This window comes from Diceros bicornis, chromosome 20, assembly GCF_020826845.1.
Source record: "Diceros bicornis minor isolate mBicDic1 chromosome 20, mDicBic1.mat.cur, whole genome shotgun sequence".
Taxonomy (NCBI): domain Eukaryota; kingdom Metazoa; phylum Chordata; class Mammalia; order Perissodactyla; family Rhinocerotidae; genus Diceros; species Diceros bicornis.
The window spans coordinates 19,833,233-19,858,057 of NC_080759.1; the positions used below are offsets into that span (position 1 = coordinate 19,833,233).

Below are 24,825 nucleotides of genomic sequence, written 5' to 3' on the forward strand. Positions count from 1 at the left end.
TAAGCACTATACATTGCCCTAAATAAAATTTTGCTAGATCTAAATAAATTTTTTAATTTAAGAAAATTCTTTAAAAGTTTTAAAATAAACACCTCTATAAACCGCAGAGCTAGAATACAATCCAGTCACACTCTGTAGGTTAGATATAGGATGACAGAGAGCAGCAGCAGCTGAACACAATGGAGCTCTGTCACCCCTGCAGCACCGACCCCAAGCTTGCCGGGGACTTATTTAGCACTAGACACATAGCAGGCCCACTTTTCCGTGTCTTTTAAGAATTATCTGATCAACAACTAAGAGATGATAAGTTGGTCTGTGTCCTCCATATAATGAAGAACCTTATAATTGTCTGTTAACTTATGGGTATAATTTGTTCAAGTCCATTAAACCATTATTCCCCTCCTATAGTCTGCCATCCTTCCACAAAAGACCTTGGCCTTGGAGGTGTTTCTTTACACACACACAGCTTATCTTTTACGCTTCTCATCTTGCTCTGGAAAAACTACATCAAAGCGAGCCTGAAGGGCCCTTTTACAGGCTGGGGGTGGGAGAATGTAATGAAATTGGTTTTTACTCGGTATTTTGATCACAGATTGGGAGGCATAAACCGCAAAGAAAAGCTAGTTTCTTGGCGTGTCACCAGCTCTGGGGTTCACTGATAAATCACAACCAAACTCATATACTAACTTAAAAATATATATAGTGGCAAGGTTCGTTTACATAAGACTTGGACCGAAGCCGCCGCCGCCACAATCTGCGGGGATCTCGTCGCCGCACGAGAGTCACGACCACCGAGCCCCCCACTTTTCCCGAGGAGCTCCCACGCCTCCCCTGTCCCCAAGGGTGCCCGGCGGTCCCTCGCGGCTCTGAGTCCCCCGTGGAAGGCCGCAAAGGGAGCCCGAAGGAGCCGCAGCGGGAAGGAAGGGCGGCCAGGGCGGGCAGCACCCGACTTCAGTTCACGACCCCGTTATTCCACGGAAAAATGGAACATTCCGCTCCTTCCGCCCGCAGAGAGGAGGTGGGGGGAACCCTTCGATCTCGTCTGGGAGAGGCGACGCGGGCGCAGCCACCGGAATCCGGGACGCCGGGAGCCGCGTTACGGGAATCGCAGCCGCCTTGCGTTCCGCCCCCTCGCCGACGGGCAGCCGCTGGGCCAATGCCCGGGCGCGCCGGGTCTCGCGGGGGCCAATCAGCGTACAGGCCCCAAGTCCGTGGGCGGGGGCGCCGCGGGGCGGGATCAGTGGGGCACATCGCCCCGCGGTGGGAGGAGGCCTGTGTGCCGCGTCTGCGGGAAGGAGCCGGGAGCGAGCCGGTGCCGGGCCGGGGAGCCGAGAGGCCCGCGGAACCGCGCGGGGGACGCCCGGGCGCAGCTGAGCTGGGGGCCGCGGCCGCCCGGCCGACGGGCCCAGCCCGGCCTGGCGCCGAGGGGGACGTGCGCTGTGGAGACGTGGAGGAGCGAGGCGCCGCGGCCTGAGGTGAGGAGGGGCCGTGCTGGTGCGGAGGGCCGTGTAGCGGAAGGGTAAGGGCTCGGTCGGGGCGGACCGGCCAGGAGAGGGGGCACGCTAGGGGGCCACCCTTCCCCGGGCAGGGGCGCCCCGACAGCGCGCACGCCCCGAACTTTATTAGCCCCAGCCTGGAAATTCCCACATTCCTTCTCCTTCGGGTTCCCACACCTCCGAATTTGATTTCCCCAATTTTGTCACCTAGATTTCTCGACCCTAAGTACAAACCTTATATCCACCACACCACACCACACATACGCCCCCATCCCAAAACTACCTTCTGGGTCATACCCCTTTTTGGTTACCAAATCCCCACTTTTTTCGCAATTCTCTTTCCATCTCCCCTTAAATTCCACTAGCCCCGCCCTGGACTTTTCATTTTCTATCCGAAGGTTAATTCTCTTACCCAAAGCCATTTTTTCATCCTTAAATTGTAACGTTTCAACATTGCTGGAAGTTCACCATACTTATTAACATTCCTAACTAACGTCTGTTTTCTTTTGATCTCTTATTATGTGCCGGTGCTAATGAATCCCACATACCGCTGTCTCCTAAAGGCACCAAATCCATGTCTTTAAAATTGCACCCCCTCTCCCAAGCTTAAAGATTATTCCAAGCAGCAAAGTTCTGTTTTTTTCGGTAGATGAACAGCGTTTTATTCGTAACCCCAAACTGAAAAAATATCACAGGCTAAAAATAAGTTTTGTCACTTTTGTTCTTTTTTCCTTCAGAAGGAAACTCATTTCAGTTTAATTTGTGTAGTATTGGGCACTTTGGCAATTATACTGCTTAAAAGAATTAATTATTAGAGCGCCAGGATGAATCTTCTAAAAGACTGGAGTGTTTGGTTTAGTCAGTGCTGTAAACAAACCCTTTAGACTGTGACTGCCAGCTTCAAGTTGGAACAACTCTTAATTTGAAATTACTGACTCAGGTCATCATATGAGCTGTTCGCCATTATCTTCATTTCTTAAATTCTTGTTAATTCCTATTTGGAAGTATATTTGGACCATAAATCGGAACACTACATTTGTTGAACCAACTTCATATTAAGTTAAATTGTGCTTTCCAAATATTTCTCTTCTGGGATAATTTTGAATACTTGTTTTTAATCACAAGTGGAAGAAAAAAAATTACAGGATGGAGAAAGTGTCAGAAAAGGAGGATAAATTTTGTAGTGGAATTTTTCCCTCATCTCAGATCTGTATAACTTGACAATACTATACATGTTTAATTTTCTCATAGGTAATTTAGAATATTATAAGTACTGCTGCCAGCTAATTTGTTTTCTTATGTAATGAAAAATGTGTTCAATGTTCTCATTTTTATTTATGGATTGCAGTGTTTTCAGTTTATTTAAAATTTTTCCGAAGAGAATTTTGTGCTTCAGTTAACTGTTAGGGTGAATGTGATTATTATATACCTGTGAAGTAGGTGTTAGAATACCCACCTTATACAGAAGGAAACTGAGGCTCAGGGTCCCTGTGAAACCTGGATCTGTGTAATTCCAAATCCTATAATCTCAGTCCGTCATTTTGTCATGCTAACAAGTTTCTCGTAGAGAAGCCACTACTACAATTTAGTTTGGGAACTTAAGGACTCTTCATAACTCCTCTGCAGGGAGGGTTTTCTCCCCTGGAAGCTATTTCAGAGCTTCTGATTTTAATGGGAGAATTCCCTGGCCGTGATACGTTTGCAGCTTGGCTCCTAGAGAAGCATGGAATGTTCTCACAGTCCTCTCCGTTTCTTTAATTGCAAAGACAGAGTGGTCAAGTTGAAGTTTCTGCTGAGCTTTATTATTTTACACAGCAAATACTAAGCACGTACTACTGGCTGTAGGAACTTACAAAGATGCATGAGATGTCATCAGGACCTTCAAAGAGTTTAGAGAAATTGGGTTGACAAATGTTATGTGAAAAATTACAAGGATGGCAGGCAGTTTTAATTAAATGCAGAATGATACAGAAAATGCTATAGATATTTAAATTAGAGAGTGATCATTTAAGGGTTGGAATGATCAAAGGATTTACCAGAGGTCAGCCTTGAAACCTGGGTAAGATTTGGGTAAAGAGAAAAATGAAGGGAGCCCATTCCAAATAGAGGGCTACGTGGAAAAGGTAGGAAATAACCAAGGTATATTAATTATAGTAGCCAATACATATGTAATGCTTATTTTATGCCAGTCACTATCCTGAGCATTTTGCTTGTATTAATTCATTTAATCCTCATAACATTATGAGGTAGATCTTATTATCTTCCTTTTACAAAGAGGGAAATCGAGGCACAGAGAGGTTAATTAACTTGCCCAGTGTCACACGGCTAATAAGTGGTAGATCCAAAATTCATACCTAGACAGCCTGGTCTCAGAATCTGAGCTCTTAACCATGATACAAATAGTGCCTCTTCACGTAGTATGCTTGAGTGACAGTGACTGGAATAATATGGCCACACCAGTAGGTCTTTTAAAACCCGCTCTTAATTGTTTGCCTCAAAGTATACTCATGCGTTGCTTAACGATGGGGATATGGTTTAAGAAACGTGTCCTTAGGCGATTTCGTCATTGTGCTAACATCATAGAATATACTTACACAAACCTAGATGATATAGCCTATTACACACCTAGGCTATATGGTACCACCATTATATATGGGACCACCATTATATATGCAGTCCGTTGTTGACTGAAATGTCATTATGCAGCATATGACTGTGTGTTAGATTCTGACAATATCAAGACATATAAACAATTACAGTACAGTGTTATGAATAGTATTAGGGAACTATATACAAGTGCATTGGGAGCAAAGATGTTTGCAAGAGTTGGGGAAATTCCACAGAAGAGATGATGTTTCCATCTGAGTTATAAACAGTGCAAAGCAGAATCCGGGAAAAGACATTCTGGAGGCAGGGAATAGCATATGTGAAAGCACAAACTCTGAAATAACAAAGTGTGTTAGGCAAAGTCTAGTAGTTTGCTGTGGCTTGAGCTTAGAATCCATAGGGGTGGCTAGTAGGGAATGATGATAGATAACACCGAATTGTGAATGGCATGGTGAGGTCCAGTAAAATGAAGAGCTTAAATATTTGCTTTGCATTTGGGAAACTGCAAAAATAATTTCAGCATGATTGGAGTAGAAACCAGATTGCTTACTCTTCTCTAGAAGTATAGTGGTGGAGTAGCTTGGTGGAGAAGTCTGAGTAGAGAGGTTTTTTTAGAATGGACTTTGAATATTGGAGAAGATAGATTGGACAGGCACACTGAAGCCAAAGTTTTAGGTTCTTAAATAGCTAAAATATTTGGCATTATTATTCACCCTTTAAAAAACTTTTAAGGAAAAGAGCAACAAGTTTAAAGTAGTGTTTTAGAGAGATTCATCCACCAGTCATGTTCAGAATGATTTGGAGGGAGGAACGAGACTGGAAGCAGGAAGGCAATTATAAGTATTGAGGTGATCAGTGCCTAAATTAGGTAGAAAAGAAGAGACAAATGGGAAAGACATTATGAAAGAAGACTGCATAAGATTTGTAATTGAGAAAAGCTGAATGTAATAGATAGGTAAGAGACAACAATGGACCTCATTGACTTAGGCAAGGGTGGGTGTTTTTAGATGGGGAAAAAAGATAAGTGCTGTGATAAAAAAAAAAGTGTGTGCATTTATGTATGTACATGTGCATGACCCTGTGTATATGTGTGTGTGGTTTTTAGACATGTTAAATTCATTTGAGTCAGAGGCAGAAGAATATCTAAGACCATGATACATAACTGGAGTTAATAAAGGTCCCAGTCAGAATTCTTGAAATTGTTTTGTTCGAAGGTAATAGTTGAAGTCATATGTCTTCAAAGAAGTTGGTATTTTAAAAGAGTAGTAGATGCCAGATACTTTGGGGTACATTCGTAGTCAGGAGATAAACCCTAGCAGAGAATTCTGTAAAGTGGATAAAGAATTCAACCACATAATATGATTACGTAGAAACCAGGAGGTATGAGAAATTCAAGAAGCAGAGATGGTCAATAATGTGAAATGCTTCGGAAACACTTGTGATATTGTCACAATGGCTACAGTCGCTTTTGTATTCTGTGTCTATCTAGTATATCTTAGTGAGATTTAATGAGAATTAAGTTAGCTAATTGATCATGAATGAGAGCTACATCTATTGAAATGTGGCTGTAATAGAGATTATTGTTTTAAAGCTGCGTGTATACATATCCAGAGCAGGAGCTTTATTTCTTTCAGCATGATAAATCTGTTGCCCTGTTAAAATTGGAACATTCTGCCTTCAAATTTTTATTTTCTCTTTACTCAAACAAATCAGTTTCATCCTTTGTTCTAAGGTAGATCGGTTTCGTAATTACTTCTGAATAGTGCATTTCATATTGGTCTTCTGTACAGTCTGTTTTTGTTTGGGTGTTCTGTTGTGTGTATTACCCACCCCACTCCCTAACACAAAGTAAACTCATCAGAGCTCTGTTTCAGATAGCACAGCTCTGGTTTGTAGACTGGCACGCTCTGGGATTTTGCCATTGGTAATCTTCACTTGACAATTAGTGTCAAAGATGATGTATAGCTCATATGTATTCTATTTTCCTTGTCTAGAAAACTTTTATTTCATAACTGGGCTCTTCTGGGCCCTGTCTGAATTGGATATTCTCTATGCTGCTGTAGCACTCTGTGCATATTCTACCTCTCTAAACTTTGAACTTCTTAAGGGCAAGAACTATTTATTTGGCTTCAATTATGTTTGTAATGTTTTATTCGTAAGCTATGGTGAGAACATGGATGGTCATTAAAGTAGTCTTTAAACTTTTCATATGTCTAAAACAGTCAATGATAATTTGTAAAAGGCCTTCTCTAACTCTAAGGTCATAGGCATACTCTGTATTTTCTTCCAGTACCCTTAGAATTTTACTTTTGCATTTAGGTCTTTAATCAGTCTGGAGTATATGCATCTGTGATGAAGTAGGGCTCTTTATTTTTTTGCTTGTGGAGCCAGTTGTTCTAATACTGTTTATTGAATAGTCCTTTATTTCCCCAGTGATATGAGATACTTTTTTTAAAATCACATATTAAATTCTTATATTTACTTGTGTCTGTTTCTGGACTTTTTGTTTTTTTTTGTTTTGTTTTGTTGTAATTTATTTATTTCTCCCCCAAAGCCCCAGTAGATAGTTGTATGTCATAGCTGCACATCCTTCTAGTTGCTGCATGTGGGACGTGGCCTCAGCATGGCCGGAGAAGCGGTGCGTCGGTGCGCGCCCGGGATCCGAAACCAGGCTGGCAGCAGCGGAGCGCGCGCTTTTAACCACTAAGCCACGGGGCTGGCCCTGGACTTTTTGTTTTGTACTGTTGATTTAATTGTCTATTCCTGTGCCGATGCCATGTTTTAATTACTATAATTTTATAGTATGTATTAATAGATGGTACAGCAAGTATTTTGTTTATTCTTTTTGAAAATTGGCTTTTGGCTATTCTTCTCTAGTATTTTATATGAAATGTTAAATTAGTCTGTAAAGTTTCATAATAAACCACTTTGCAATTTGGCTTAAAATTGTATTGCATTAATATATTAATTTGTGAAGAACTGATGTCTCTACTGTGTATATATTTTTTCATTCCATGATATTTAGGTCTTACTAATGAACCTTTTAGTAAGGTTTTATAGTTTTCTCCATAAAGTTCTTTTATAGTTCCGATTAGATTTTTCCTAGATATATTATAGTTTTTGATGTTATTGTGAATAGGATTTTTTCTTTTCTTTTTTTTTTTAATTTTTTGTTTATTTATTTATTTTTCCCCCAAAGCCCCAGTAGATAGTTGTATGTCATAGCTGCACATCCTTCTAGTTGCTGTATGTGGTTTGTGGCCTCAGCATGGCCGGAGAAGCAGTGCGTCAGTGCACGCCCTGGATCCAAACCCGGGCCGCCAGCAGCGGAGTGCGCACACTTCACTGCTAAGCCACGGGGTCGGCCCTAGGATTTTTTCTATTACATTTTCTAATTGGTTATAACTGGTATATAGGAGAGCTATATATATATATTTTTTTTTTATTGAAGTTTTAATGGTTTTTAACATTGTGAAATTTTGGGTTGTGCATTTTTGTTTGTCCATCACCATATATATGACTCCCTTCACCCATTGTGCCCACCCCCCACCCCCACTGCCCCTGGTAACCACAGTACAGTTTTCTCTGTCCATGTGTTGGTTTATATTCCACATATGAGTGAGATCATACCATGTTTGTCTTTCTCTTTCTGGCTTATTTCACTTAACATAATACGCTCCAGGCCCATCCATGTTGTTGCAAATGGGACGATTTTGTCCTTTTTTATGGCTGAGTAGTATTCCATTGTATATATATATACCACATTTGCTTAATCCAGTCATCAGTCGAGGGACACTTAGGTTGCTTCCACTTCTTGGCTATGGTGAATAATGCTGCAATGAACATAGGGGTGCATAATCCTCTTTGGATTGTTGATTTCAGGTTCGTTGGCTAGATTCCCAGTAATGGGATGGCTGGGTCATAGGGCGTCTCTATTTTTAAGCCTTTAAGGAATCTCCATACCGTTTTCCATAGAGGCTGCACCAGTTTGCGTTCCCACCAGCTGTGTATGAGGGTTCCTGTTTCTCCATATCCGGAGAACTATATTTTTTGATGATCTTTTTTATTTTTTTTGTTTTAGAAATGTGAATTTTTTTTTATGTTTGCTTTTTGCCTTTTTTTTTTTTTTTGAGGAAGATTGGCCCTGAGCTAACATCTGTTGCCAGTCTTCCTCCTTTTTTCTCCCCAAAGCCCCAGTAGATAGTTGTATGTCATAGTTGTACATCCTTCTGGTTGCTCTCTGTGGGACACCACCTCAGCATGGCTTGGTGAGTGGTGAGTAGGTCTGTGCCCAGGATGCGAACTGGCGAACCCCAGGCGGCCGAAGCGGAATGCACAAACTTAACTGCTGCGCCACCAGGCTGACCCTTTATGATCTTTTGTTCAACTATTATGTTAAACTTTCAATAGTCCTAATAGTTTGTCATTTGATTCTCATTCTTTTTCTTGATAGGTGATTATATCATCTACAAGTTTTTCTTTTTTCTTTTTATATTTTATTTATTTATTATATTTTTGGTTAAGCCCTCTAGAACAGTGTTGAATAAGTGACTCCAAGCATCTTGTTTGAATCTTGACTTTAATAGGAATGCTTCTAACTTTTATCTTTAAATATGATGTTAATTATAGGTTTCTCGTAAAGTACTGTGGCAGCAACAGCAAGAGCTGCACTGATAATAACGGCTTTTACAGTTTATTGAGTATGTACTATAAGCCAGACAGATTCTAAGTAATTTATGTGTATTGACTTACTTAATTTTCACAAAAGTCCTAGGTAGTATGTGGGTACGTGGTAGTGTTATCCTCATTTTTACAGATAAGGAAAATGAAAGCAAAGGATATTAAATAACTTGCCTACAATGTTTTACAAAAAATAGAGGAGCTGGGATTTTTTTAAATTAATTAATTAATTAATTTATTTATTTATTTTATGAAATTTTTGTAGTACATTATTGTTTATCAGTCACCGTATAAGTGTATCCCTCCACCCCTTGTGCCCATCCCCCACCCCCCTAGCCCCTGGTAACCACCAAACAGTTCTATATGTCCGTATGTTGGTTTATCTTCCACATATGAGTGAAATCATGCACTTTTTGTCTTTCTCTTTCTGGCTTATTTCACTTAACGTAATACCCTCCAGATCCATCCATGTTGTTGCAAATGGGACGGTTTTGTCTTTTTTTATGGCTGAGTAGTATTCCATGGATATATATACCACATCTTCTTTATCCGTCATCAGTTGAGGGACACTTGGGTTGCTTCCATGTCTTGGCTATAGTGAATAATGCTGCGATGAACATAGGGGTGCATAAGCCTCTTTGGATTGTTGATTTCAGGTTCATTGGGTAGATACCCAAGAGTGGGATAGCTGGATCATAAGGTATTTCTATTTTTAATTTTTTGAGGAATCGAGGAGCTGGGATTTGAACACAGGCAGTCTGATTCCAGAGTCTAACCTTTTATCTTTGTTATACTTCATGAAGATAAGGATTGTCTCTTTCAGTCTTAGTTTTCTGACACTTTGTTGTTATTTTTAAATTTTAAGTGAACAATTGAATATTATCAGATGCTTGTCAAGCATCTATTGGAATGATTGTGTAGTTTTCTTCTTTAATTATTGATATAGTGTGTAACATTGATATATTTTCTTATGTTGAACCATACTTGTATTTTTAGGCTAAATACTTGTTAGTATTTATGGTTTGGTTTGATTTTTGTTTTCAAATATATTGCAAGAATAAATTTGCACATACTTTAATTAGGCTTTTTCACACCAATATTCAAAATAGTTTGACAATAGTTTGATTGTGTAATCCTTTTCTGATTTGATATTCAGATGACTATTCAACGTGTACTTCTGGCCAAAAGGGGTACCAAAGATAAGATTTACTCTCCTGTCTGAAACAGCCATAAAACAGAAAAAATACATGAAACAATGATAATCAAGACACTGGACACTGGATGATGAAAGGCAATGGGGGGAAACAAATGATGTGACTCCTGTGATTGCACTTATTACCTTGAGAGAGTTTTCAGACCGTGGCACAGGTAGGGGAAATCCAGGCTAAGCCCAGTGGACACTCTTTGAGTTGAAGAGATGGCTGGGGACACCAAAGTCTTCTAGAGTTCACAGAACAGAGTACCGAAGAACTCTTGAAATTCTTGAAATGAGAACTCTTGAAAGATTCAGAGGCCCCCTTCATCCATTCGGCTGAGTACTGACAAGTGCATGCATGTAAAGAAACTACTGAAGGCCAGGGAAAGAACCTTCTGAAGGGATTACAGGTAACAGTGCTTGGTGTTTCCACATGGTCAGGAATGGTGCCTGTCTTCACCAGCCAGATTGGAAACCATCTTGATTCATGGGCATTGGATAGAGTACACAAAAGCGTCTTATCTCAATAGTAGGGAATAATTAGCCCTGGAGGGTCTGGCCCCATGAGGTAGTGATTAAGTGCGCGTGCTCCGCTGCTGGCAGCCCAGGTTTGGATCCTGGCCAGGCACCGATGCACCGATTGTCAGGCCATGCTGTGGCAGCATCCCACATAAAGTGGAGGAAGATGGGCACAGATGTTAGCGCAGGGCCAGTCTTCCTCAGCAAAAAGAGGAGAGTTGGCATGGATGTTAGCTCAGGGCCGATCCTCCTCACAAAAAAAAAAAAAAAAATTAGCCCTGGAATAAGCACTGCTCCGGTCCCACCCAGTGTATCTTAAAACCAAGACCTGAAAGAATCAGACTGTTTCCAGTTAGCTTAACTGTGTCCTAGAACAAAGTTCAAGAGTATTTATAGGAATACAAAAATATCCAACACTCAACAAGGTAAAATTCGCAATGTCTGACATCCACTCAAAAATTACTAGGCATGCAAAGAAGCGTGAAAATACAGTGTGTGGAAAGGGGAAAAATCAATTAATCAAAACTAACACAGAGCTGACACAGATGTTAGAATTACCAGACAAAGACATTAAAACAGTTGTTATAACTGTATTCTATATGTTCAAAAAGTTAAGTAGAATTATAGAAGATATGAAAAAAAAAACAAATTGAATTTGTAGAGGTGAAAAATACAATGTGTGAGATGAAAATACACTAGTTAGGATTAATGGAAAATTAGACATTGTAGAAGAAAAGATTAGTAAACTTAAAGACACAGCAATTTTGTTTATTATAAACAAAACACAGAGAAAAAAAAAATGAACTGAGCGTCAGTGAGCTGTGGGACTACACCCTCCTGATATACATGTTTTTGGAGTTCTCAAAGAAGAGTGGGAGCAGGAGGGGCAGAGACAGAAATATATTTAAAGAAATAATGGCCAGAATTTTTCCAGATTTGATGAAAACTGTAAACCAAGAGATCTGAGAAGTTTGACAAACTCTAAGCACAAGAAACATGAAAACTACACCAAGGTGCATCACAATCAGATTGCTCAAAAGTCACGATAAAGCTAGTTATAAAAAACTTAAACACATCCAGAGGAAAAAAAGAGACCTTTTATACAAAACAACAAAAATAACGATGGTAGCAGATTTCTCATTAGAAACAATGTAAGTAAGAAGTTAGTGGAGCTACGGTTTTAAAGTATTGAAAGAAAAAAACTATCAATCAAGAATTATAGCCAGTTGAAAATATCTTTGAAAAATGATAATGAAAAACTTTTTAGATATTCAAAAACTTAAAGAATTCATCACCAGCAGACCCACACACAAAAAATGTTCAAGTAGTTCTTCAGGCAGAAGGAAAATACGAGATGGAAGTATGGATCTGTACAAAGGAATGAAAAACTCTGGAAATGGTAACTACGTCGGTAAATATACAAGATTTTCGTATTATTTAAGTCTCTCAAAATAGTTGACTTTTTAAACAAAAATAATGACAATATAGTTTATAAAATTTGTAAAGTACATGTGAAGTTTATAACATATGTAAAAGTAAGTCGTATTTCAAAAATAGCACAAGGATCAAGAGGGGAGAAATGGATATATACTCTTGTACAGGTATACCTCGCTTTATTGGGTTTAGCTATATTGTATTTTGCAGATATTACATTTTTTACAAATTGAAGGTTTGTGGCAACCCTGTGTCAAGCAAGTGTGTTGATGCCATTTTTCCAACAGCATTTGCTCACTTTGTGTCTCTGTGTCACATTTTGGTAATACTCGCAGCTTTTCCAACTTTTTCATTATTATATTTGTTCTGGTGATCTGTAATCAGTGATCTTTGATGTTACTGTTGTAATTGTTCTGGGGCGCCACAAACAGCACTCATATAAGAAGGCAAACTTAATTGATATATGTGTGTATTCTGACTGCTCTACCCATCTGCCATTGCCCCATCTCTCTTCCTCTCCTTGGGCCTCCCTATTCTCTGAGACCCAACAATATTGAAATTAGGCCAATTAGTAACCCTACAGTGGCCTCTAAGTGTTCAAGTGAAAGGAAGAGTCACATGTTTCTCACTTTAAATCAAAAGCTAGAAATGATTAGTTTAGTGAGGAAGATGTGTCAAAAGCCAAGCCAGGCTGAAAGCTATGCCTCTTGTGCCAGTTAACCAAGTTGTGAATGCCAAGAAAAAGTTCTTGAAGGAAATTAAAAGTGCTACTCCATTGAATACATGAATGATAAGAAAGTGAAACTGTCTTATTGCTGATGTGGAGAAAGTTTTAGTGGTCTGGATAGAAGATCAAACCAGCACAACGTTCCCTTAAGCCAAAGCCTAATCCAGAGCAAGGCCCTAACTCCCTTCAATTCTGCAAAGGCTGAGAGAGGTGAGGAAGCTGCAGAAGAAAAGTTTGAAGCTAGCAGAGGTTGGTTCATGAAGTTTAAGGAAAGAAGCCATCTCCGTAACATAAAAGTAACAAGATAAAGCAAGTGCTGATGTAGAAGCTGTAGCAAGTTATCCAGGAGATCTAGCTCAAGTAATTAATGAAGGGGGCTATACTAAACAACAGATTTTCAATGTAGACAAAACAGCCTTATATTGGAAGAAGAGGCCATTTAGCTAGAGAGGAGAAGTCAGTGCCTGGCTTCCAAGTTTCAAAGGACAGGCTGACTCTCTTGTTAGGGGCTGATGCAGCTGGTGACTTTAAGTTGAAGCCAGTGCTCATTTACCATTCTGAAAACCCTAGGGCCCTTAAGAATGATGCTAAGTTTACTCTGCCTGTGCTCTGTAAATGGAACAACAAAGCCTGGATGACAACATGGTTTACTGAATATTTTAAGCCCACTGGTGAGGTGTACTCCTCAGAAAAAAAGATTCGTTTCAAAATATTACTGCTTATTGATAATGCACCTGATCACCCAAGAGCTCTAATAGAGATGTACAACGACGTTAATGTTGTTTTTATGCCTACTAACACAGCATCCATTCTCTAGCCCATGGATCCAAGGATTAATTTCAACTTTCAAGTCTGATTATTTAAGAAATACAGTTTGTAAGGCTATGGCTTCCATAGTGATTCCTCTGATGGATCTGGGCAAAGTAAATTAAAATCGTTCTGGAAAGGATTCACTGTTCTAGATGCCATTAAGAACATTAGTGATTTATGGGAAGAGGTCAAAATATCATCGTTAACAGGAGTTTGGAAGAAGTTGATTTTAGCCCTCATGGATGAATTTGAGGGGTTCAAGACTCAGTAGAGGAAGTAACTGCAGACGTGGTGGAAATAGCAAGAGAACTAGAATTGGAAGTGGAGGCTGATGATATAACTGAATTGCTGCAATCTCATGATAAAACCGTAACGGATGAGGAGTTGCTTTTTATGGATGAGCAAAGAAAGTGGTTCTTGCGATGGAATCTACTTCTGGTGAAGATGCTGTGAAGATAATTGAAATGACAACAAACAATTTAGAATATTACATAAACTTAGTTGATAAAGCAGTGGTAGAGTTTGAGAGGATTGACTGTAATTTTGAAAGAATTTCTACTATGGGTAAAATGCTGTCAAATGTCATCATATGCTACAGAGAAATCGTTCATGAAAGGAAGAGTAAATTGATGCAGCAGACTTCATTGTTGTCTCTTTTAAGAAATTGCTACAACCACTCCAAACTTTAGCAACCACTACCCTGTTCAGTCAGCAGTCATCAGCACTGAGGCAAGACCCTCCAACAGCAAAAAGGTCACTACTTGCTGAAGGCTCAGATGATGGTTAGTATTTTTTACAATAAAGTATTTTTTAATTAAGGTATATACATTTTTTTTAGACATAATGCTATTACACACTTAATAGACCACACTGTAGTATAAACATAACTTTTATGTGCATTAGGAATCAAAAAATTTGTGTGACTTCCTTTATTGCGATATTTACTTTATTGTGGTGGTCTGGAACCAAACCCACAATGTCTCTGAGGTATGCCTGTATACTTTACTATGCGTGAAGTGGTATAATATCACTTGAAGATAGACTGTGGTAAGTTAGAGATGTATACTGTAAACCTTAAAGCAGCCACCAGGAAAACAAAGAACTATAGCTTATAAGCCAACAAGGAAAACAAAATGGAAATCATAAAAAATATTTAGTTAACAAAAATAAGGACAGAAAAAGAAGAAAAGGGGAACAAAAAACTGGTAAGTAGAAAACAAATATGAAGATGATAGTTTTAAATCTAAGTATATCAATAATAATATTAAATGTAAATAAATTAAATACCCAATTGAAAAGCAGAAATTGTCAGATTAGATACAACTACATGCTGCCTACAAAAAAAAAATGCTCTTTAAATATGAAGGAACAAACAGGTTAAACATAAAAGGATGGGAAAAGATACACCATGGTAACACTAATGAAAAGAAAATTGGATTGGCTATAACAATATCAAAGTAAATTTCAGAGGAAAGACTATTACCAAGGGTAAAGAATATAACTGCACAATGATAAAAGAGTCAATTCAAGAGGACCTAATATTTATGTGCCTCATAGCATAGCTTCAAAATACATGGGGCAAAAACTTACAGAACTGCAAGGAAAAATAAATAAAGCCACAGTTGTATTTGGGGATATTAGTACTTTCAATAATTGATAGAGGAAGTAGACAGAAAATCACTAAGAATATAGAAGATGTGAATCACACTATCAACCAAATTTGCTTGACTGACTTATATAACACTCCACCCAGCAATAGCAGTGCTTTTTAAGTACACACAGAACATTAATTTTAAGATTTATAAAGCTGTAGTCATCAAGACAGTGGAGTAGTTGCATAAAGATGAGCAAATAGATCAGTGGAACAGAATAGAGCCAGAGTTGGAAAATTACAGACCACAGGTAAGATCTGGGCTACCTCCTATTAAATATTAGAATACAGCCACACCCATTTCTATGGCTGCTTTTGTGCCACAACAGCAGATTGAGTAGTTCCAACAGAAACCCTATGGCCTACAAAGCCTAAAATATTTACTCTCTGGCACTTTATATGAAAAGTTTGCCCGCCCCTGGAATAGAGTACAGCAATAGATCCACGCATATATGGACAACTGATTTTTGACAAAAGTGTAAAGGCAATTCACTGGAGACAGCATAGTTTTTCAACAAATAGTTCTGAAACAGTTGGTTATCCATATGTAACAGAATGAACTTGAATCCCTACTTCACACCATATATAAAATTTAACTTGAAATATTTTGTAGACCTCAGTGTAAAATGTAAAACTAAAGCTTTTATCTAGAAAACATAGGAGAAAACCTTTGAGACTTTGGGTTAGGCAAAGATTTCTTAGATGTAGCACCAAATGCACTAATTGATAAATTGAACTTCATTGAAAGGAAAACTTCTGCTCTTTAAAAACACTGTTAAGAGTAGGAAAAGGCAAGACACAGATTGGGAGAAGATACTTACAAATCAGTTTTCTAATAAAGACTTTATATCTATATATTTTTAAAACTTTCAAAACACAATAATGAGAAAACAAACTCAATTAAAAAGTGAGCAAAATATTTGAACAGGCACATCACCAAAGAAGAGTATGGCTAAACATACACCTACCATATGACCTAGCTATTCCACTCCTAGGTATTATCTCAAGAGAAATGAAAGCTTATATCCATGCAAATACTTGGGACTGGTTAAATTATAGCATATTTATACACTAATAAATATATACCTGCTAACAACACAAGGAAGTCATTCTATTCATCCAGCAAATATATTAGTTGCTTACTATGCTGGGTATGATTCTGGATGCTAGGAATATAGCAGGGAACAAAACAGACAAAATTTCCTGCCTCATTTGCTTACGTTCTGTTTTGGGGACACAGACAATGTATTAGTTTCCTAGCACTGCTGTAAAAAAGTACCACAAACTGGGTGGCCTGAAACAACAGAAATGTATTCTTTCAAGGTTCTGGAGGCCAGAGGTCCTTCTAAGACTGGATAGAATTCTTCTTTGGCTCTTCATAGCTCCTGGTGGTAGCCGTTAGTCCTTGGCATTCCTTAGCTTACAGCTGCATCACTCCAATCTCTGCCTCTGCTGTCACATGGCATTTTTCATATGTGTTTCTGTCTCTTCTTATAACACCAGTCATCTTGCATTAAGGGCCCACCCTAGTCAAGTATGACATCTTAACTAATTACTTTTGCAACAGCCCTATTTCCAAACAGGGTCACATTTTGAGGTACTGGGAGTTGGGCCTTCAACATATCTTTTGGGGGGGCACACAATTCAACCCATGACAGACAATAAGCAAAATAAATAGGTTAAATAGTATTTTAGAATTGGGGTTGGAAAACTGTGGTCCACAGACCAAATCTAGCATGCATCTTATTTTTGTAAATAAAGTTTTATTGGAACTCAGCCATGCCCATTTGTTTACATATTGTCTATGGCTGCTTTTTCACAACAACAACAAAATTGACTAGTTGCAACAGAGACCTTAAGGCCCACAAAGCCTAAAATATTTATTATCTGACCCTTTACAAGAAATGCTTGACAACCTATTTCAGAAGGTTTTAAGTGCTACTGAGAAAAAACAGAAAAGGGGGAATAAGCAGTCAGGGAAGACCTGTATGAGAAGGTGAATTTGAGCAAAGGCTACAAGAAATTAATCTTCATATATTGACGTAGAAGGGTGTCCAATTTGTAATGTTAAGTGAAGAAAGCAAGTTACAGAACATTATTGTGATCCCATTTTTGTAAAATAAGAAAATGTATATTTAGACAATATAAAGTTATAATATATACATTGAAGGGGCCAGCCTGGTGGCACAAGTGGTTAAGTGCACACGCTCCACTGCGGCGGCCTGGGGTTCGCCGCTTCGGATCCCAGGTGTGCACCAATGCACTGCTTGGCAAGCCATGCTGTGGCGGAATCCCATATAAAGTGGAGGAAGATGGGCATGGATGTTAGCCCAGGGCCAGTCTTCCTCAGCAAAAAAAAAAAAAAAAAAAAGGATTGGCAGATGTTAGCACAGGGCTGATCTTCCTCACCAAAAAAAAAATATATATATATATATATATATGTATACATTGAAAATTTTACAAGATTATCCACTAAATTGTTCACAGTAGTTATCTCAGTGGGATTATAGGGGCCTTTCACATGACATATTTTCAATTTCTATTCATTTGAAAATTTAAAAATAATTATGTACTTCCTTTGCATTTTAAAATTTCATTGTTAAAAATTTGATTTCTTGTGTTATTAAGTTATATCAGAGGCTTAATGTGTGTAAAACATGGAGGATTCAAGTCCTTGTCTAAGTTTGAAGTTATCTTGTTACATTTCGAAGAGGAACCACCATTACTTATGCTAGAATTTAACCTAATACTGATCAAACCTTAAAATGAATTTTTACGTCTATGTGTATAAAACAGTTTGGCAATTGAAGAGTCAATAGCCTTAAGTTACTGCTAGTAGAAAACCAAAGGTATGATTCTGTTAAAGATTTACTTTAACCACTTGTCAAATTCAGCAAAATGTTCCTTTCATGATTCTATGATACTACATGGACATCAAGGAAGTTCAGATGAGGCGTGGGGGAACAGATAAGGTTTCCAAGTATGTATCAAAACAACACTAGGATGTTTGAATACTCTTATACAAGTTTTTATAGGATTGTTTTATCTGAAGCTCACAAGATGTCTAAAATGGGATACTTTCTGAAAACCTGAAAGCTTAATAGCAGGCAGGGATCTAAGAAGTACACATATAATAAATATTATCCTGGGGCCAGCCCAGTGGCATAGGGGTTAAGTTTGTGCACTCCACTTCGGCGGGCCAGGGTTCACAGGTTTGGATCCCAGGCACAGACCTACACACCTCATCAAGCCATGCTGTGGCGGCATCCCATATACAAAGTAAAGGAAGATTGGCACAGATGTTAGCTCAGGGCCAATCTTCCTCACCAAAAAAGAAAAAAAGATATTATCCAAGCCAGCTTTCTGAACAAGGCTCTCCTCTCTTTACAGTGAGACCCAATGAAAAGAGCATGACATTTGGAGGCAGAAGACTTAGTCTCAAGTCTCTGCTCCTTCGCTTACTAATTTTGTGATTTGGGTAAGTAACTTACTCTGAATTTTTGTTTTTTCTTTTGTAAAGTTCCAGTAATTAATCCCTGCCATTCCAAACCCCTAGAATATATGACACCAAGAGTAAGCTTTAAGGTAAACTATAGACTGGGTGATTATACTGTGTTAATGTAGGTTCTTCCTTGGTAAAATGTACCATTATGGTGAGTGATGTTGATAATGGGGGGAGCTATGCATGTGTAGGAGCAGAGGGTATGTGGGAAACCTCTGTATCTTCCTCTCAGTTTTTTTGTAAACCTAAAACTGCTTTAAGAAAATAAACTCTTTAAAAAAATAAAATAATAATCCCTGCCTTACCCACTAGCTTCTCTAGGATATTAGGAGAATCAAGTGAAATAATTTACATGAAAGCACTTCGTGTCATGTAAAATAGTATACAAGTGTTGTTATGAATTCATAATTAGTAGGAATGGAATAGAATAGATTTGGATAATTTTTAAAATAATGATTAGTTTATACAGTGTAGGCATGACCAACTTTTTGCAAATTTATTCGAAGTAATACGGTACTGTGTAAAAGATGTCAAAGATACCATATTGAAATTTTCCCCATTCTGATCCCTGCTCAGCTAATTCATTCAACAAATTTTACTTTGCCTTCTGTTTGGCAATTGTAGTGCATCTGCTATTCTACAATTATAGTAGTAATGTTACTATAGTAACAGTGTTTATATTGACATTCTTCCTCACATGCAGTGTAAATGTAAATGTGTTCATGCTTTTTGATTCTGTCCTTGGGTCAAAAGAAAAGAAACTCAAAAATCACAAGCCATAGATAATAAAAATAATTTATAAAGGGCAAAACTATTTTTTTTTTAATTATTTTTTTTTCCCCCCAAAGCCCCAGTAGATAGTTGTATGTCATAGCTGCACATCCTTCTAGTTGCTGTATGTGGGACGCGGCCTCAGCACGGCCGGAGAATCGGTGCGTCGGTGCGCACTCGGGATCCGAACCCGGGCCACGAGCAGCGGAGCGTGCGAGCCCAACCGCTAAGCCACGGGGCCGGCCCAGAACAAAACTATTAAATATTTATCAATTATAACTCCACTGCTTTTTCTTCCACTTGAGAAAATCCATGGGAATGAAAGTGAATGAGAATGAACAACTATAGGGATAATCTTGAATTTGTTTTAATTTTTTTAGGTAAATTATTCATGAACTTTGTTACTTTAGCATTAGTAGCAGTGAACTACTTATGATGCATCTTCTGGCTCCTTTCAGCACGTTACTGTGGTGAAGCAGGTACACGGGAATTGCTGCTGTAAGAAGAACCACTCTGTTCTTGGAATAATCCTTTCCTGTGTCTGTGGTTAGTCGTCATGTTTTGGCTTCATAGAAGCTTCCAAGATAACATGCAGATTTCAAGGAAAATTAATATATGCAATATGTAGTTATAATATGTATAGAAATTTCTGCAAGATATGAGGAAAGAGAATAGTGCTAATAATAGAATCTTACATTGAATATTTACTGTTAACAGAATGAAAGGAGGGGAAAAATAAGCAGAGTATTGTCAGTTCTGTCAATTTTAAAATAGATAAAGCCCCAAAATGAAGTTGACTATATTGCATATAATATTTTAGATAGCATTACTGTCTCTCCATCTCCTAAGTTTGGACTATGAAATCAAGTTCCTTAATAGATGTTGCTTTATCCCATGTCAGTGACAATACTTTGAAAATTAGGAAACATTACTTTCTAACTGTTAAAATGTGAAATCTGCCATTGCCTGTTCTCCTTTTACAGTCACGCATCACATAACGATGTTTTGGTCAATGACAGACCACATATACAACAGTGGTCCCGTAGGATTAGTACCATATAGCCTAGGTATGTAGTAGGCTTGTGAAAGTACACTCTGTGATGCTCACACAATCTAGGTTTGTGAAAATACACTCTGTGATGTTCATACAACAATGAAATCACCTAATGACACATTTCTCAGAATGTATCCCTGTCATTAAGCGATGCATGATTGTACTTGTGTTTCATGGCACTGTTCAGATATATATCGATATATCTGAACAGTGCCATGAAATATATATCTATATTCTATATATCTATATAGAAATATATATAGAGAAATATATATCTATATTCAAAGCAGTTGCTTTGAAGTAATCATAAATACCTTCATGGGACCCCTTGTTTCAGTGTTTTCTTATAAGAATATAGTACGCTGGGGGCCGGCCCATGGCTTAGCAGTTGAGTGCGCATGCTCCGCTACTGGCAGCCCGGGTTTGGATCCCAGGCATGCACTGACACACCGCTCATCCGGCCATGCTGAGGCGGCGTCCTACATATAGCAACTAGAAGGATATGCATTGGGGCCGGCCCGGTGGCGCAAGCGGTTAAGTGCGCGTGCTCCGCTGCGGCGGCCCGGGGTTCGCTGGTTCGGATCCCGGGTGCGCACCGACGCACTGCTTGGTAAGCCATGCTGTGGCGGCGTCCCATATAAAGTGGAGGAAGATGGGCACCGATGTTAGCCCAGGGCCGTCTTCCTCAGCAAAAAAAAGAGGAGGATTGGCGGATGTTAGCTCAGGGCTGATCTCCTCACAAAAAAAAAAAAAGAAGGATATGCAACTATGACATACACCTATCTACTGGGGATTTGGGGAGAAAAAGGAGGAGGACTGGCAATAGATGTTAGCTCAGGGCTGGTCTTCCTCAGCAAAAAGAGGAGGATTGGCATGGATGTTAGCTCAGGGCTGATCTTCCTCACAAAAAAAAAAATATATATATATAGTATGTTAATAGAAAGATTGACAATTTTCAGGAACTATAGAGAAACCTCTCTACAATGTGAACAAGGTACTTGGTAGGGTGAGTGGTCAGGATGGCATGACCACATAGTACTCTACCAGTGTATTCAAATATTTTCTTTGTTTTGTTGTTTTGATGAACAGTGGAATGATGTGGTGGATTTTTCTAATATGGGACTGTATGTTCCAAATGAAGCCCTCATCAAGAAGTTAATAGTTTTATTTGGGAGGGAAAGTTTACACATGTGGTACTTTTTAATTTAAATTATATTTATTTTTTGACTAAGTACTAAAGTCACATGGTACAGGGGCTGGCCCGGTGGCTGCGCTGTGGCGGCCCCGGGTACGCCGGTTCGGATCCTGGGCGCGCACCGATGCACTGCTTGTTGAGTCATGCTGTGGCGGCGTCCCATATAAAGTAGAGGAAGATGGGCACGGATGTTAGCTCAGGGCCAGTCTTCCTCAGAAAAAAGAGGAGGATTGGCATCAGATGTTAGCTCAGGGCTGATCTTCCTCACACACACAAAAAATAATAAGATAAAATAAAGTCACATGGTACAACATTGGAAAGGTGCAAAGAGTATATGGTAGAGAGTCTCCCTCCCACTCTGGTGTCTCAAACACCCAGTGACAACCATATCCAACTTTTTATCCTTCTAGAGAATATTTTATGCATATATAAGGAAATTAGTGTGTTTTGTTTTTTGTTGTTATTTTTACCCACAAATAACAAATATACTGTTCTGTACCTTAACAATGTATTTTAGATATCATTACATATTTGTACATATAGAGCTTCCTCATTTTTTTTTGTGGCTGCATGTATACTATGTTTGGATATGCCATAATTTAACTAGTCCCCTATTCATGAACATTTAGGTTGCTTCAGCCTTTTACTATTAAAAACAATGTTGTAGTGAATAACCTTGTACATGTATTGTTTTGCTCATATCTATAGGATAAAATACTAGGAGTAAAATCATTAGATTTAAACTTATGTGTATTTTAATTTTGATTCATAGTACAAAACTGGTCATACACCTCGTCTGGGTAGGGTTTTTCTTTGTTTTTAGTTGAAATCTAATTTACAAAAAATGAAATTCACAGTTTTAAGTGTACAATTTGTTGGGAAGGTTATGCCATTTTACATTATAACCTGCAGTATATACGATTGCCTTTATGTTGTAGTCTCACAACACTGTGTTGAGAACTGTTTAGTTTTTATATTTTTGCCAATACTAGAGGTGAGAATGATATTGGGATAGTTTTTGTTTTGTTTGCTTATTTACTATTTTTACTAATTACAACTTACATACAATAAAGTCCACAGATCATAAGGGTACAGCTTGGTGAATTTTTATCGCCATCCAGATCAAGATATAGAAATGTCCAGCATCCCAGAATGCTCCCTTCTATCCTCCTCTCCCCCCCACAAAATAACCACTATTCTGACCTCTATTACCACGGGTTAAGTTGGTCTGTTTTTGAACTTCATATAAAGGGAATCATGTAGAATATACTTTTTTGTGTCTGGTTTCTTTCTTTATTATATGTGAGATTCAGTCATGGTGTTGTGAGTACCTGTAATTTATTCTGTTTGTTGCTGTGATTCAACTACTTGAATATACCACAATTTATCTATTCTACTGTTTATGAATTTTTGGTAGCTTTTACTTTTCAGCTTTTACAAATAAAATTTCCATTAACACTCTTGTACATGTCTTTTGGAGGAGTTAAGCACTCATTTCTTTTGGCTATTCCCCTTGTCTGGGTAGGTTTTGTTTGTTTTTAATTGAGGTCTGATTTATAAACAGTAAAATTCACCAATTTTTAGTGTACAATTGGTTAGGACATAATTCCCCATGAGTCTCTTGCACTTCTGCATGTCTTATGAACAAAAACCCTGACTACGTTTTTTCTAGACTATTTTTTCAAGGATATTAGAAGATAGAAATGGCTTCTCTCCATAGAGCAAAGGACAGGTTTGCTTACACCCTTGGAAAATAGAGATAATGGTTCCTTCCAGAATAAAGGATGTCTTCGTGTGGACATATATTCTTATTCTCTTGGGTATAGTCTTAGGAGTGGAAATGCCAAGTCTTACAGTGTGCTTTTAACTTGGTAAAGAACTGCCATATTGTTTTCCGGAGTGCCTGTATCATCTTGCATTCCTATCTGGGTAGTTTTAATTTGCATCTCTCACTATGAGTGAGATTGAAAGTATCATTTCATATGTTTGAGTTACTTGTATTTCCTTTTCTATGAATTGCCTGTTCAACTCATCTGGCCTGTTTTTCTACGGGATTTGGAATTTTTTAGTGATTTATAGGCATTTTTTCATGTATCGGGATATTTTGGTCATGCTATGAGAATTGCAAACTTTTTTTTCCATTTTCTCAAGTATCTTGAGGTTGCTTATGGTGGGTTTTGCTGTGGAGAAATTTTTCTCTCTGAAGTTCTCAGTCTCACAGAGTACTTACTAATATTGCAAGACTTCGCATAATAAAGAAACAGGATTCCTCTTTTAATTATCCTTAAAGTATAAATTATGTTTTCCAGCAATATTTTACGTAGCCCGAACTTCAATGGGAATAAAGAAAAATATTGTGAAAACTTAAACTTGTTTTCTGCATTCTCAGAAGAATTTTACTGCCTTTTAGAAAACAGCTACACAATGGAAACAATGGAAACAAAAGAGCTTTAGAAATTGTATCTCTTATGTGTAATGAGAAAAAATACTAAAAGTAATATTACATTTGTCTTTTACAGAAATATCTATGCAAGATGTTGACATTGCAAACTTGGATAGTGCAAGCCTTGTTAGTTTTCCTCACCACTGACTCTATAGGTAAGGTTTATGAAATACCTGACCTTCTGACCCCAGAAATTAGGTTTATATATTTTTTATATAATTATGTATTTAAGCTTATGCTTAGTAATTATATAATTATGCTTATATATTTATTCTTTCTAGGATCATTACTGAGAGAATAATGTTGTTTTAAAAATGATATTAAGAAGTAAAAATACTCTTGTTAAATTATAATTTGTATAATTTGAGAAACAGTCACTCAGTAATCCTAAATGCTATTTAACTATACTAATAGTAACTTTAAGGTATGGAAGGAAAAAAATGTTTTTTTTTTTTCTTTAAATAAAGAAGTAGAAAATCTGTTAACTTTTAACCCTTTACTCCTTAATGGCCAAAGGTGTCACTGAGCAGCAGTGTGATTGTGATACCAGAATAAAAGATCACTTAGAGCAGTACTGCTTAAACTGGTCCACAGCCTGATGCCTGTCTGACTACTGATCCACAATGAGATAAGTACAGAAATTAAGAATAAATGTTTAGAAACTCTTTTAACAATTGGACATAGCTGTGACATCCAAGCATGTGATCAGTGGACTTGTCTCATGGGACATAGTATAGAACA

General features: G+C 38.1%; 1 protein-coding gene across 4 annotated transcripts in view; it reads left to right on the forward strand.

Annotated features, from left to right (window-relative positions):
* The first annotated feature begins 1,292 nt into the window (after nucleotides 1-1,292).
* IL6ST (interleukin 6 cytokine family signal transducer) overlaps nucleotides 1,293-24,825 on the forward strand; it is a 71,044-nt gene continuing 47,511 nt past the window's right edge. For 2 of the 4 annotated variants that reach the window (XM_058564061.1, XM_058564065.1), the window contains exons 1-3: nucleotides 1,294-1,475; nucleotides 18,510-18,597; nucleotides 24,161-24,239. In XM_058564061.1, the coding sequence (XP_058420044.1) occupies nucleotides 24,176-24,239 (64 nt within the window). In that variant the 5' untranslated portion in view covers nucleotides 1,294-1,475; nucleotides 18,510-18,597; nucleotides 24,161-24,175. Of the gene's footprint in view, nucleotides 1,476-18,509; nucleotides 18,598-24,160; nucleotides 24,240-24,825 lie in introns of all 4 variants that reach the window. The other 2 variants (XM_058564064.1, XM_058564063.1) reach the window with 2 other exon arrangements.